General features: G+C 42.4%; 1 protein-coding gene across 1 annotated transcript; it reads right to left on the bottom strand.

Annotated features, from left to right (window-relative positions):
• Positions 1 to 447: 447 nt before the first annotated feature.
• On the bottom strand, positions 448 to 13,857 carry dmrt1 (doublesex and mab-3 related transcription factor 1). The gene is made up of 5 exons (XM_047015819.1): positions 13,639 to 13,857; positions 12,620 to 12,791; positions 10,524 to 10,681; positions 7,666 to 7,841; positions 448 to 589 (listed from the first exon to the last, which is right to left on the bottom strand). The coding sequence occupies exons 1-5, from the start codon at positions 13,855 to 13,857 to the stop codon at positions 448 to 450; spliced, it is 867 nt and encodes a 288-aa protein (XP_046871775.1).
• Between the last annotated feature and the right edge of the window lie 826 nt (positions 13,858 to 14,683).

Genomic DNA, 14,683 nt, shown 5'->3' with positions numbered 1-14,683 from the left:
CAAACATCAAATTGTTTGCAACTGCTGTCACAGAACCACAGAAAAAAACGACAACTTTTTTTACTTCTTTCTCATGTTAACGAGAAAAAGAACTATTCCACAGTCATGTTTTTTTTTTTCTTTGAAAAATCTCTTTCAAAACATCAAACACCAGAGCCTTAAAAATAATTCCCTAATGTGTGAACATGCAATATTGAACCAGTTTCACAGAATGTAATTTTAAAAAGTACAGATAATGAAGTTCCTCTTGAAATGCTTCATATTTTAAATACTGTATTCTCTTTTTTAGCTTGCTCCACACATTTAGCATTGGTTAACTTTATTATAATTGTTTTGCCCCACCCCCCACCCACACAAAATGAAATAAATGCAGTGTATACTACAAATAAATATACTTTGAACACACTGATTTTGGAAAGAAGTATCAAAAAGCTGTTTTGTCCCCCTTTACTTGGTGGCTCCTTCAATGATGGACTCCACAGTGAAGGTATCTGACTCAGAGTTGCCTTCACAATCGTTTTTAGCTTCCGAGTTGACAAGGGAGTTGATGGAGAGGCAGCCCATCGCTGAGTCATGGCCGCCAACACTACTGGGGGCGAAGGCTGAAGGAAACAAGACACAATCCTGAGATCAGAGTTTGACCTATATTTTACTGCCCCATCCAACAAATAGGGGAGTTTGGTAGGTCCCTGCAAATTGATTTCATAATCCAAGTTTAAAAAAAATGGTTGGTTGAGATAATTAGTTGAATTATTCAATATGTATCAATTTCCCTTTTAAGCTATTGAATTGTCATTTAGCTATATAGGTGGCTCTATCTTAGCTTTTATAAATAGCCTTGATATTATCCCAAATGTCTAATATGCACTTTCATATCTGAAGTTTTGAAACAGATGTCAATCCCCATCGGCACATCAAATTACATATAAGAACATTTTCTACAAATCTGTTGGGTTGTTTTTGAGTTAAAAAATGATAGTATCTTATCACTACCCAGTAACAACTAGACAGTAAGTCCCTACATTTCCTGGGGCGGTGGTTGGTTTGAGAGAAAGTGTTAACCTTTGGAGCAGGATATCTGCGTTCACTTTCCAGAAAGATGTCTGCTGTTGTGTTCACAATGTTTCTTTCCTTATTTGTAGTAACTTTATCTAAGTGTTTTACTTCTGTAACCCCAGACCCTAACATGAACCTTCCGGTTTCAACTAGCTTTGAAGCATTTAGCAAATCACCAAGACTTTGGTTGCAACACTTCCTACAACAAGAGTTTCAAACAGCCTATGGTAGCTCCATTAAGTGGATCACCATGTACTAAGCCAAGTGTTGGTTGGAGTGACGTAAAACTCGCCACCATCAAACTGGAGAACAGTACGACTGCAGTCTCTGGAGTTGAAAATGCATCACCATCTGGCAGTCTGACAGACTCCTCTGGCCATGACGGATCACAGAAGAAGGCATGCTTGAATGTGGCATCGATAGTATACAGTTTTGTCACAGTGGCATATGCAACTCAATTTCACCTGGAATCCCAAACCTAATGACATTATGGTCAGAGCTAAACCTCCCTGCTTTCAGGGCCCCATTGGTTTGCGAGAGATTTCCAGAAAAACATTCAGTCAAACCTGTATTGTTTTCCGTGACCAGGCAATAGACACAATGCAGATTAATACCAGTAGTCAGACATGTTAGTTAAAATAAACTTAGTTCATTATAAGATTTTTTGCATAAGTTGTAGTCATAAATCCCAGTGCACTTCTTTTGCTTATCTATGCATGTAAAATAAAAAATAGTGGTCTGCAGCTTCCCTTTAAAACCACGTGTCCCCCCCAAAAAGTGAAACAAGCCAGCCTTTAGCAGTCAGAGATGCTTGGTACTGGTTTATATACTCTCAAATGAACTTTTGCCCTTTGTACCTTGTCTCTATGGGCTATCTAAGATTTCCAAACTATTAAACTGTCTTTGTGTGGTTTAACAAAAGGAAGCTTTCCCCCCCCCCCCTCTCCCTGCCTTGAGAAAGAGGGAGGAAGTAAGTGAAAGAAGCTCAATCATTTCTGCCACAGCGACGAGGAAACAAAAGCCCAGATGTGAGAAGAGATGGTAATTCTGTCTGATCCATGCTCGATAGGCCCTCACCATGGGGCTCAAGTGCCTACACAGTCACAGGAAGACAGGGGATAACAAACTTAAACGCACATGCACAAACTTGGCTGTGCTCTGTATGCGAGAGGCTAGATTCCCTGAAACATGAGGTCTTGTTCCAAAAATCTTTGAATCCATTTCAAACAGCACCCTCCCCCTTTTACACTAACTGACCGACTTATCTTTTAAAACATATGAAATGATATATAAGCCATATTTAAAAACTAATTTTGAGTCTTAAACTATGAGATTCCTGTCTCATGGCAAGGTTGGCCTCAAATCCACTAGCCTTGTTAAAATGATGAGATGTTAAAAGAAATTAAACTAGCCCTGGACTTCCAAGAGAGGGTCAACAAAGCGTAGGGGCTAGGACATGACTTGACGGAGGGCGACCCTCTGAGAGATGCACGTTCTTTCTGCGGGGAACGACATGGGCGTATCGCTCATCATTAGGGCAGTGGCAGGACTTAATGGCCCAGAAAACTCAGTCAAAGAGCAGGCAGGCATGCAGACAGACAGACGGGACAGCGACGGCGGGAGAGAGAGAGAGGGGGGGGGGGGGGGGGGGGGGGTGAGGGGGGGTCAAGGTTTGCGTCAAAACAAAAAGAGAAGTAAAAAGTGACAATGTTACTGATAGCAATTGAGCAAAACATTTGTCGCATATTCCGTTTTGGCTTTGTTTACCGAAGCCAAGCGCCAACAGAGGAGGAATATGTGACCATGCTCTCTTGCAAAGTTGTTGAAAAGGATGCTGGCTTTCAGTTTCCCATTAGTGTAAACTGTGGACAGTCAAATCCCCATTATCGGTGTGTTAGTGAGTGTTTTGACTGGTCAGCGCTGGCTGACACAAGACATCAGTATGGGGTCAAAGGCTAATTAAACACAGAAGAACCTCTACTCTTGCATTGTTACCCAATCTGTCCCCAGAGAGGGGACTCAGAGGGGCGGGACTCTAGCCTTGTCCCGAAGCTAAATGTTAATCTCAGCTACTGTGCACCATCAACTCATAAAATGACCTGTCTGTCTATCTTTCCACCTTCTCCTATGAAACGTCGAACCATTATGGATAAACAATAATGAAGATGGGTAGCTGATCGATGTCAGATTCTCTTTTCATTACAACAATAATTCATTCATTACAAGTGAAAAGATTCAAAGGAAAGTAAGGGACTGAAGAAAAAGCGAAATGCATCGCTATGGGGAAATATAACTAGAAGAGATTCCTCTTGGGAGAAATGCCAAATGAGTTTGAATACATGACTTGTTTTCAAAATTATTAAACGGCACACACTTTTGTCAAATCGCCAACAGTCCCGATCATTTGAGCCAAACTGAAACCAAGACAAGGGGCTTCAATCATGTGGTTCACACTATGAAATTCAAAGTAACATGACCAACCCAACAGACCATTATTAATGAACACAAATAGCATTGCTACAGAACTATCAAAATCCTGTTACTCCTTTAAAACGATCAGAAAAGTATGAAATCAAGAAGGCAAATATAAGCAAAAGTGACATAAAGTTACTTAATGTTAATACCCTAAGGCTTTCCTGATTAGGCTCAGAAAATATGACCTGCAGTCCTCTTGGCCTGAAGCTGTTAAAAGGAACATGACGTGTCCCTAATCTCTTTAGATGTGCCATGCTGCTGGGCAGTGTGTGTGTCTGTCTGAGGAAGACAAGAGGGCCTAACTGAGGTACCAAAGTCATTTAATCTATATACAGCCCCAGGTGCGGTGTTAATGGAGTTGTTGTACAAAATCTTACTACAATGCTTGAGCCTATGGCAGCCAATCACAATGGTTTTAGCCAAGCACTCATGCAAAATATAGTGCAGAAGACGTTCTATACTGTTCCCTGCAGCTAAAACCTGCCATAGGTTTTCACTTAGCAGCTGATTAAGAGATGGCCGGCAGGGCTTTGGTGAGGAGTCCCAGAGGAGGCAGGAGCTCTGCTTCTGATTCTTTCTTACATGTAGGAGAAGGGTTGGGTGACATGGCCTTAAAACACCACGCTTGATTTTCGATTTACAAAACAGAAAATAATTTTTCAAATATATTTCGTTATTTTGGAGATGAAAAATGAATTTCCTTATTATTATTAATGAAGTGCCAAACTGACCTCCACCACTTTCAAAAAATAAATACAAGGCCCTCTTGATATAATTGCCTATAGTTTCCCTAAAGAAAAGACACTTTGTAAACAGAATCAAGAATATTCTCTGCATGTTATATTTCTTTTTTAGTTCTTTCACAAGGAACACAAGCCTATCTCCTGCCTCTTGCTTGACGCATGTCAATTGTCCCAGAGCTACATTTTGATTACAGACATGTCAACAAAAACGTAGTTGCTAGCTAGAGCCATCTTAGCCATTCCCACCATTCTGGTTATTGTAAAACAGACAATGCAAACAAGGATGTGACACTCATTTACTGTGGAGTCATCATTTGGTGTAAACATTATGAACGCATGGATCCATCCTGCTTTGTAGCAACACTTCAGGCTGCTGCTGGTGGAATAGTGTGGGGGATATTTTCTTGGCACACTTTCGGTCCCTTAGCACCAATTGAGCATAATTTAAATGCCACAGCCTTCCTGAGTATTATTGCTGACCATGTCCCTCCCTTTATGACCAACGCGCACCGATTTTCTAATGGCTACTTCCAGCAGGACAACGCGCCATGCCATCAAAGCTCAAATAATCCTAAACTGGTTCCTCGAAAATGACAATGAGTTCATGGTACTCAAATGGCCTCCACAGTCATCAGATTTGAATCCAACTGAACACCTTTGGGAGTCATATCATAGATGTGCAGACGACTAATCGGCAGTGACACATGGCAACAATCTTGTGTTAATCACACATGGCAACAAGCAAAAATGTTTGAGGAATGTTTCCGGCACCTTCTTGAATCTACAACCCGGTATTAGCAAGGTGTACCTAATAAATGAGGCAGTGCCCTTTATCAGCATTATTTTCATAAGGCACACATGGGCCAGTACTGATGTGTTGCCCTCTATTGGTTGGCCGTGGCATTGCTTCAACAACTTTGATGAACCGACGGTACAGACACTTTTCATGGCATGGTCTTGAAGTGAGGCGCAACACTCCAAGACTGTCGTAACCAATTAAGTCTCATTAACATGACAGAGAAAGCCAATCCCTGCCGATCTCTTTGAATTGGTCGTTTTTAGAAAATATTAAATGTAACTGTGTGTACAGTTGTAAAAAAAGGGATGATTCTACCACATGTATTGTTAGAATGTGTGTGTAGGTGTAAAAAAATAGCAAGACAACTGTATGAAGTCGCTAAACTTCAGTTTGTCATCGTTTGTCGTTACTGTGTGCTGGGGTTGTCTGACGTACAGTGCTGTGGAAAGTAATTTCCCCTTGGTGACAATAAAGTCTCAAGTCAAAAGTTGAAACAGGTAAGGTCAATACGCACAAGGAGAGAATAACACTTACTGAATGCTAAGTGCAGTAGCGTTCTGTAACACCAATGTCTTTTTTCCCCCCATCTGTGATTTTTTCTGAGGAGAAGAGAACTTGGAATGGACTTGGGTCTACACGCAGAGACTCATTTCACATACAGAACACTATTGATTGAACCAGACACAAATCTATAGAATATAGTCTGGAAAGAAAGTAATGGATTTCTAACTTAGTGGGTGCAAACAGGTCGATTGATTTGAAGGATTAACATCTACAATATCTCCAGGCTCTGATTTGCATTTAAATGACTGTACATCCTGGGCATACACCAATATAACAAAACAAACTTAGAATCGATAAAGCTTTCAACCCTGCAGTCTGAAACCAGACGCATCTACAATAACGGCGTTTCTGTTTGCATTCACAGACATTCCAGAGTACATAACCCCGCGCGTCCCACCAAGGGACAACTTTAAACACTTTTGATAGAAAAAGAACCCCATGACTTCAAACAACTGAAAGAACAACAAACCCTCACCCACAGCTGTCTCATATAACACTGAAATTCCTCCATAACTCAGGAGGGGCAGCTCATCATGGAAGCCCAGGGTAGTGCCTCCATCGCGGGGAGGTGGCGAGGTGAGGTAAGGGAGGTGGGGAAGGGGGAGGGGGTTGATAGACTGCGGTGTCACCTCCCGCACGGGCGATTTACGGCGCCGCGCTGCTGACGAGCTCGGGGCAGTAAACAGGCGTGCAGGGGCGTATTTCACAGCGAGCTAGGTTTTATGAAGAACACCGAGACGGGCCTGCCCCACCCCACGCCTCCGCCCGGCGTGACGGATGGAGAAAGACGCATGACAAGCTTCATCATTGTTTGTAAATCTTAACTGTTCCCGCTCACTAACTCCAGAGGCAATTTTGCGGAGACAGCGGAGGCCAGGTGGAGAAAGGACAGCATGGCACTCCTGAAGGTTATTTGGCTCCCTATATTTGGCCAACTGATTACCCCTTCCTGGAGGAGAGATAAATACAATGGACGCCGTTTGGCAGAACGCACGGGAAGGGGGGGGGAGGCTCCTCAGCCAGTCACAGACTGTTCCTCAAGTCCTCCAGGCCCGACACAGAGTGTGTTCAGATAGCACAATAACACAATTTGATAACAAAACATCTACAGGGGTACATAAATGGGGATTTTTGATGTGGGTATTGAATGGTCAATGTGGGTGAACATTGTACAAACATAATTGAGCCCTGATTGAATGCATGACATGCTCGAAAAGCATAGTGTTCTGGAGGTTTGGATACAGCACACACACACTCACTCACTCACTCGCTAGGACCCAACTCAAGCTAAGGGGAGCCAAGTCATAAGCACTGGTTGTTCTGGCATTATCGTTGGTGACGAAAAGAACATTGAGTGGTGTTGATGTGGTACAAAGGAGGGGTATTCTATTCTGATAAGCAGTCCCAAAAAAAATCTCCAAAATGTGCAGTTCAGCAAGGTCACTCAAGAATATTGGCACATGGAAAAACTAAGTATGACTTTACAAAAAAACTAACATATCACGGACATTACGGAATGGTGAAGGGTGAAAGTTAACTATGCATGCAGATGAGATGGAGGATTTAGGTTACAGTATATTTTGAATGACCTGGAATTCAGCCTTTTCTAAAAAGGAGAAAGAACTAAACATGGTCTGAGCTCCTGTACTGATACTCGTATACTGACAAGCAGTGTGGGATCTTATCCATTTACAAATCTTGTCTAATGAAATAGATTTACCACAGGTGGACTCCAATCAAGTTTTAGACATTGAGTGTCATCGTAAAGGGTCTGAATACTTATATATATATATATATATATATATATCACACATATACAATAGTTTATAATAGTTTTAATAAATGTGTACAAAATAGAAATGTTTCCTTGTGTGGTATTCTGTGTAGATCTACAGGGAACCTTTGGCGTTAAGCTGTAACCAACAAATGTGTGGAGAAAAAAAAAAAAAAAAGGGATCCGAACACACTGTGGATCGGTCTTTTCAGCGCGAGCGCAATACTCGACGCTGTAGGCTGTGTGATCGCTACTCACAGGATGACTTGGCCTCGGGGCAGGTGCCGTTCTCTTCCAAGGGGAAGATGGGACCCACGCAGGCAGACGTCCCAAGGCCTTGGCTCAGGTAGGAGGCTGCAGAGTAATACGAGTGCATCCGGTACTGGGGAGACACATTGTGGCTGGGCAGGCGACCGTCACCGTTGGGAATCTGCTCGACAAACACGGAGACACAAGCAAACACAGACGTTATCTGGTACTCCCTTATTAAATGTTTGGACAATAAAGTGAACAGACATGTGTAGGTATCGTGCGTTTAACGGTGCTGGCTAATGGTATAAGTATTTTTTTTTATACAGTTTATTTGATACTGACAGTTTGTGAAAGACAGGACAGGCAGGGGAGAGAGAGGCTGACATGCAGCAAAGGGCCGGGGCTGGAATCGAACCCTGGCCGCTGCCATAACGCCTGCACATGTGGTCAGGAGCCATAGGGACAAGTTGTCAGAGGGTACTTCCTAAAAATGGTCAATTCAACATAACAATTTCAATTTAACCCGTTTATAAAATCATTGGCAATTTAACACCTTTTAGGGGAATGAAAACTGAGAATATCTTTTTGACAAGCCTATCAAATCAGCCATTAACATATAATAGAGGTCAGGAGAGGAATACAAGTATGAAGTCCTAGCTGACTTCACAGGACACGGGACGGCAACAAACGGTTCAGGTTTCTCCAATCCCAGGACAACCTCAACAGGCAACTCACTCAGTGGCACAGGACACTTTGAAGAGGGTTTTCAATTTCACCTCCATCTCTTTGTCGGCCTGTCATTTGTCATCTCATGTTGTTCACGCCATCACTTCTCAGGAGAGCTAAACTGTTGTTTAAGCTGCGCCTGGCACTTGTATTGGGCTGTGACAAACACCGGAGAGATTGCCCTCGAGTTCAAACAAACACTCTGGCTCGAACACTTTGCAAGACACATTCGCCACAGCACATCTTACGTGACTCATCGTGGCTCGTATACACTAAACAGTTCATCTCCAGTACCCTAACAGAGAGTTTAACATTCAGAAGGGTAACCCCTGAACCTAAATTGCCACTAAAGACTTGAGACAATCAAGTGTGTTGCAAGGAGCAGTTAAGATTGCACTTTCACGCAAGCCGTTGCAGTTCCACTCCTCCGCAACATCTACATCCTCAAGCAGTCCTGACCCCCCCCCCATGAGAGAAGCCTGACTTCTATCTGGACGTGTGGGTTCCTCTGTTGAAGGTGTACCTGTCTGATATGTGGCACTGCATGGTGGTTCTGGTCTCTCCCATCCTTTATTCTCCGACAGCAGCGCAGGCCAAACACTGACACGTTTATAGGCCTGAGCTTCAGTCACGCAGCAATGCCTCTCGCTAACAAAAAAACAACTATCACACTAAAAACGGACCTCTCATTGAAACAAGCATTAGAGCCATCACACACACACACACCTCTTCTGCCCCTTACCATAACCCTGCAGTCTAGGTTACCGGAACGTTCATGTGATCAATGGGTCTGGTCATCTCTCTCGGAAAAGGCATCAACGTCTGGTGTCATCTTTGATTTAGAGATGCCCCCACAACAGATGACAAGTGGATGCTACATTTCGCCCTGTGAGAGGATTTGTTGTAGTTCATGACTGAGAATGGTTGTATACACACACGCACACACAAATAAAGCAAGCATCTTTGGGGCACGGTTTTTAATGTCCGGAAACTTTGTTTCATCCAGTAAGCCATAAAACCAGTCAATTGTTGCAGTTGTGTCCTTTCACCTTCAAAGTGACACATTGGATGTGGATGAGCTCCAGTTGAGAGTCGGGTGGGGATGTCTTGCTGTAGGAAGACAGGACAGTGACAAACTCTGCCTCAGCCTCTATGTGGAACAACAGTCTGAGATATGGCCAGAACACTCCGGATGCAGGACTATCAAACTACTAGTCTGTTTCCGTCTACGTTTTCTGGAAAATGGAGCTAATTGACGATTGGCATCAGAGATAAAATACCTCAAATCCTGCCCCATCTTTGATACCAATCATTAATCTGAGGAAACCCACTGGAATCAACATAACTGTAGAACTCACTGCTCAACATTCAACCCAATGATAATGAATAACAAGTATAGCTAAATATTTCTAAAATATGCTAATGCAGACGTTTTTTTTTTACGGAGCACAAATCACGCCTGAGCCACTTCAACAGCTAATATCACTGACCTTTGCAGTTCAGGCTTTTCTGCATGAAGACAGGTTAGCGGAGGCAGTGACCCCAGAACAATATGTTGCCATCAGGAAGCACAAATGTGCAAACACCGTGAAAACACAGCCCATCACCAACCCGTGGAGGAATAACCCACTCAAAGAAATATAGATCTAATCTGTTTCATGCATAATCTGATCTGACACACAAAGGAACATTTAGACATAAATCCTGGTGGCCCTATACTGTTGGGGGGAGGGTGGGAGTCAGAAACACAGTGTATATGACTGGGATTCTACTAAGAACACTCCCTCCTCCTCTCTCCAGTTCCAATATTTAAAAGGATGAACATGCACAATTTTACATTCTAGCAATAAATGATCAAGTAATAAATGGGACAATCTCTCAGAAAGACATGTTGGTGGACACTTTTTAAAATGAAGCCCGACACAGGAGAATCTTACAGAACCCCCAGCTGGAGGAGGGAATACTAAAACATGCATGACAAAAGCCTAATGATGAGTCTGGTGAAAGGTTTAAAGGTGAATTATTGGGGGGGGGGGGGGGGGGGGGGGGGGGGGGGGGGTACACAGTAATGTAGCTGTATTCACCTGGTATTGTGGGGGGTAATGTATGTACACAGTAACGCAGTTGTATTCACCTGGTATTGCTGATAGTTGTAGAGGTTGCTGTAGTAGGCCGGATAGCGGGAAGGCTGGTAGAAGTTGTAGTAGGAGGCATCCACCACCAGGTCTGACGTCCCCTCAGGCTGGCCCCTGCTGGTGGCTGAGGGGCTGGGAGACAGTGGGGGGCGGGCACCTGGGGGAGCACGGAGCACACACAAGACTGTCATACCAAACACTGAGCGCCACTCAGGAAATACTGCTTATGTACCGAGTACGTATTGGTTATGTAGTGGTCATGTATTGCAAAGCATGTGACAGTTGGTTAATCGGGTAATTGAGTTTTGATATCGGTTGCTATACAATACCAATTGTTTTCCTAGCCTATTTCTGTACATATAAAGGGTTTAAGTCAGAAATGCCTGACATTGTTGACCGCAACCATAAAGATTTAAACAAGAGGTATTCAAGCAAAGGATTATTGACAGATGGCACCATCTACTGGTAATAATGATCAAGGTAGCACAATAAAAACGTAATGATATTAGCCAGAACAAACCAAAAAACAGGAGGTTGGTCTTGACGGAAAAACAATGATTCCAGTATCAGACATCATCTGTAAAGCGTTTCATATCAACAAGGCCACATTTTTCTCAAGCCGTTTGACCCTTTTGTCTTTCATAATCGCGAGTGCTCAACTCCTTTCAGTGTCTCTCCTCTTTCGGGGGGGGCCAGACGAGCTACACACACGTGCGCACACACACACACAGAGCTCTGTGGCACAAGCTAGGCAGGGTGGGCAACCTTGACCGAGTTGGTATTCCACTCCTGAATCCCCTATCTGGCCACCAAGAACAGCCTGTCTCTCAAAGTTTGCCAAGAAGCAATCAAAATATGGCCAGCAAGCAGCCACGCAAACACTAGGACGACTGTAGAGGATGATGGAAGAGGCTGTACCCCGTTCTAATCTCTCCTCATCTATCACTTTCCTACTTTCTGTATTGTTCGGGTGACTCACTGGCCTTCTGGAGGTTTGATATGAAGCCATGTTCATTATAGATAGGAAACGTTTTACATGCGGTCAGCTACTTCAAAAGATAACAAGCAAACTTTGATGGATGAACAATTAGGTTTATAAATACAAATTATTCAGACAAGGAGAGCCTGAAAAGTGCATTTCAAATGTAATATGTGACATTTACAGCCACTTCAGAAAATGTAACCAACCTTTTTTATACGGGCAATAATATTTGAAAGGTTTCCCAAAAGCCTTATGCAATGGTTGAGCAGAGGCTCAACAGTTTTCAATCTGATCTATATGTTTTTCACTTTCTAAACAATTGTACAAGATTGATCTAACATGATGTTCAACATTAATCTGTCACAGTCACTGTCTTATGCAACATATTGGTCAGAAACTCATAAAATCAGGTAATGGAGACTTGTGCTTTCTACTTTAGGTAATACCTACATTTCTAACTTCCCCTCCCATTCATTTTCAACGTTCCCACAGTTAAGTTCTCATGAAAGAGATCAATATAATTTAACGCATTTTTGATTCTGAAACATTTCTCATGTCTTTCCATAATTAAACAATGCACAAGATGCTTCATTGTAAAAGCATGCTTTATGTTAACTACTTAATATACAGAGAACAATCTATGACAGCCCTTACTGGCAAGAGGACACGCCCCTTCTTGCAGGAAGAGATAAGGTGCATCCCTGGGTGAGCAATGCCACTTTCGACATTGTTCTGCCTGCCAACAGGACTTACTGTGCATGAGTTTGCATCTGCCTGTGCTTAGAGATAAATTAAATTTTTGCTCTGACCAATGAACCTCTGTAAAGTATATTCTACAATTCCAGCAGACTGGAACACAAGTCTCTTGTTTTTTTTATGTTCTTTAAAATATACTCTACAGCTCAGTTTCCCCAGGCATGGATTAAGCCTAGTCCTAAAGTAAGAGAAAAATGCAATCTCCATTTAAAACGTTTTTAAGTCTACGACTAGGCTTAATCTATGTCTGGGAAACAGGGCCTACGTAGTTTCTGCCATTAGGAACAACACATGGGTAAGGCTGCAGGCCTGTGACTGACCTGAGGCAGAGGGGGAGGCAGCAGGCCTGTGACTGACCTGAGGCAGAGGCAGCAGAAGTCATGGTCGTTGTGGTTGAGGATCTTCCCCCAACAGAAAACAGGCAGTCGCCTGATGGCTCATTCTTCACTACGATCTCAGAGCTGGAAATGGAGACTGGGTTACAGATGCCCATCTCCTCTTCCTGGGCCTGCTGGCGGCGGAGGGCCACCTGCAAACAAGGTGTCGCCAACAGTCAGGAGATAAACGATTGCACCAACACTCCTGATTCAAATGAAAGGATCGTTAACTACCCTTCATTCGAATCAGGTGTGTTGGAGCAGGGGAACGTCTAAACCTGCATGATAGTTGGTCCCTGACAATCAGGGTTGAGAACCATGGGAAACAATATAGGTTTTTCTCCTGCTATGTATTCTTTTTGGGGTTCTGACATGATATTTTATTTTGTGATTAAAGCACTTTAATGAGCAATAAACATTTAATTGAGTGCCAATGATGTATGCTCCGTCGCATCGCTATCTTGTCCTTTAATATTGTGTGGCTTAATATGTTTGTTCTACTAACAAGTTTGCAGCATATTTACTTACCAAGGTCTACCACTTGTTATGCATGCGTGTGTTCATTCACCAGAAAGTAGGTTCTGCAGTACATTTTTATATTTGGAGGTTGCTTGCTAGCTACATGTGACAACCTTTTTGACGTCATCGTGGCGTGTGTCTCTTTTAAAGTGGTTGTTTAGCTAGCTAGTTAAACGATTTGTATCAATTGTGTGTAAACAAATAGCCATTGTTATGTTATACCTTGAAGACACAATAAAAGTAACAAATGTCAATAAGGTAACTACATTTACATTTAAAATAAATAAATATTGCCTAGTTCTAACCACAAAAACAACCATAATCTATCTAGCTAGCTAACAGACGTTAAATATGTTCGCTAGCTCGCTAACCTTAAATACAAAGTAATTTGTTCCAAATGTGATAAATGTAACTATTGCATACTTACACAATTGACACATATAATTTTAACTAGCTTGTTAGCACATACAACTTTATTACCTGGGCAGCCATCACTCTCTGTCTTTCTGCAATCAGTTTACATTTTTGGCATTGGCAATCTCTCCAGTTGCAAAATCGTTTATGTCCCTTCAACGGTGAGACATAACCGTGGTTCCTGCATCTGGAGCACTTCGGCATCCGTGGTGCTTTCTTGCTCGAGGACGGGGACAATCTTCCCACACACTCTAATAGCTGCTTGGCTTGATCTTCGTCGCTCATGTCTGCCGTTAGTTCACTGTCCGCTCTTCAGACCAATTGTCCTCGCGCCTTTTTGACACTTTGGCGCAATCAACTGCAACATTCCAACTAAGTACAGTATGACTCGTGAGGAATCGGGACATGTGGGGGATGATGTTGATGAAGGGGGGGGTGGGGTGGGGTCTACTCAGTATTTTGTTTTTTAAAGTCATGTTTATTAACCATATATTATACTAAATATGATTAAACACAAAAGCTTTGTGTTTAATCAACTTAATATCATGGTATGTAATAGTCTAGGATTAGTGAGACATTAATCTTTTTCCATTCTATTTAACAGCCATTACTTACTGTTTATACAAATTGTTCTTAAACAATAATACTATTAAGCACTATGAATATATATTAATAGCAATTGTTAATTTATAATACTGATACAAATTCCTATACCATAGACCTGATTAGGGATTAGACCTGGTTTACAGTTGGCATTAGGATTTATTCCCAATGTGTTTGTGTTCAGGTCAGTGACCTATGCAGGCCAGTCAAAGTTTCACACCAAACTGCATGTTCAAGCTGAAACAAGATAGGGCCTTCCCAAAATGATTGCCTCAAAGTTTAAAGCAAAGAATTGTCTTGAACTCCTTTTTAATACTTTAACATTAATGTTGCCACCAGTGGAACTAGGGGCTCTACCAAAACCATGAAAAACGGCCCGTATTGTTAACTGACTTGATAATGCCCCCATGCGTTGTGGTCCATACAGAAATAACTCCTCATTACTGCCTATGGTTTTGGGATGGGATGTCCAACAAGCCCATATTGGTGTGAGGATCAGGTGTCCACA

Source organism: Hypomesus transpacificus, unplaced genomic scaffold, assembly GCF_021917145.1.
Source record: "Hypomesus transpacificus isolate Combined female unplaced genomic scaffold, fHypTra1 scaffold_31, whole genome shotgun sequence".
Lineage (NCBI taxonomy): Eukaryota > Metazoa > Chordata > Actinopteri > Osmeriformes > Osmeridae > Hypomesus > Hypomesus transpacificus.
This window is presented reverse-complemented; position numbering and strand designations above follow the sequence as displayed.

Bases quoted from the DNA above. Each gene is read 5' to 3' on its own strand.
- dmrt1 (XM_047015819.1), bottom strand. From the start codon at position 13,857: ATGAGCGACGAAGATCAAGCCAAGCAGCTATTAGAGTGTGTGGGAAGA. The intron at 10,682-12,619 runs GTCAGTCACAGG...GTGCTCCCCCAG, and splicing joins TTCTGCTGCCTCTGCCTCAG to GTGCCCGCCCCCCACTGTCT. The intron at 590-7,665 runs GTAGCGATCACA...CTTCGCCCCCAG, and splicing joins GAGGCCAAGTCATCCTGTGA to TAGTGTTGGCGGCCATGACT.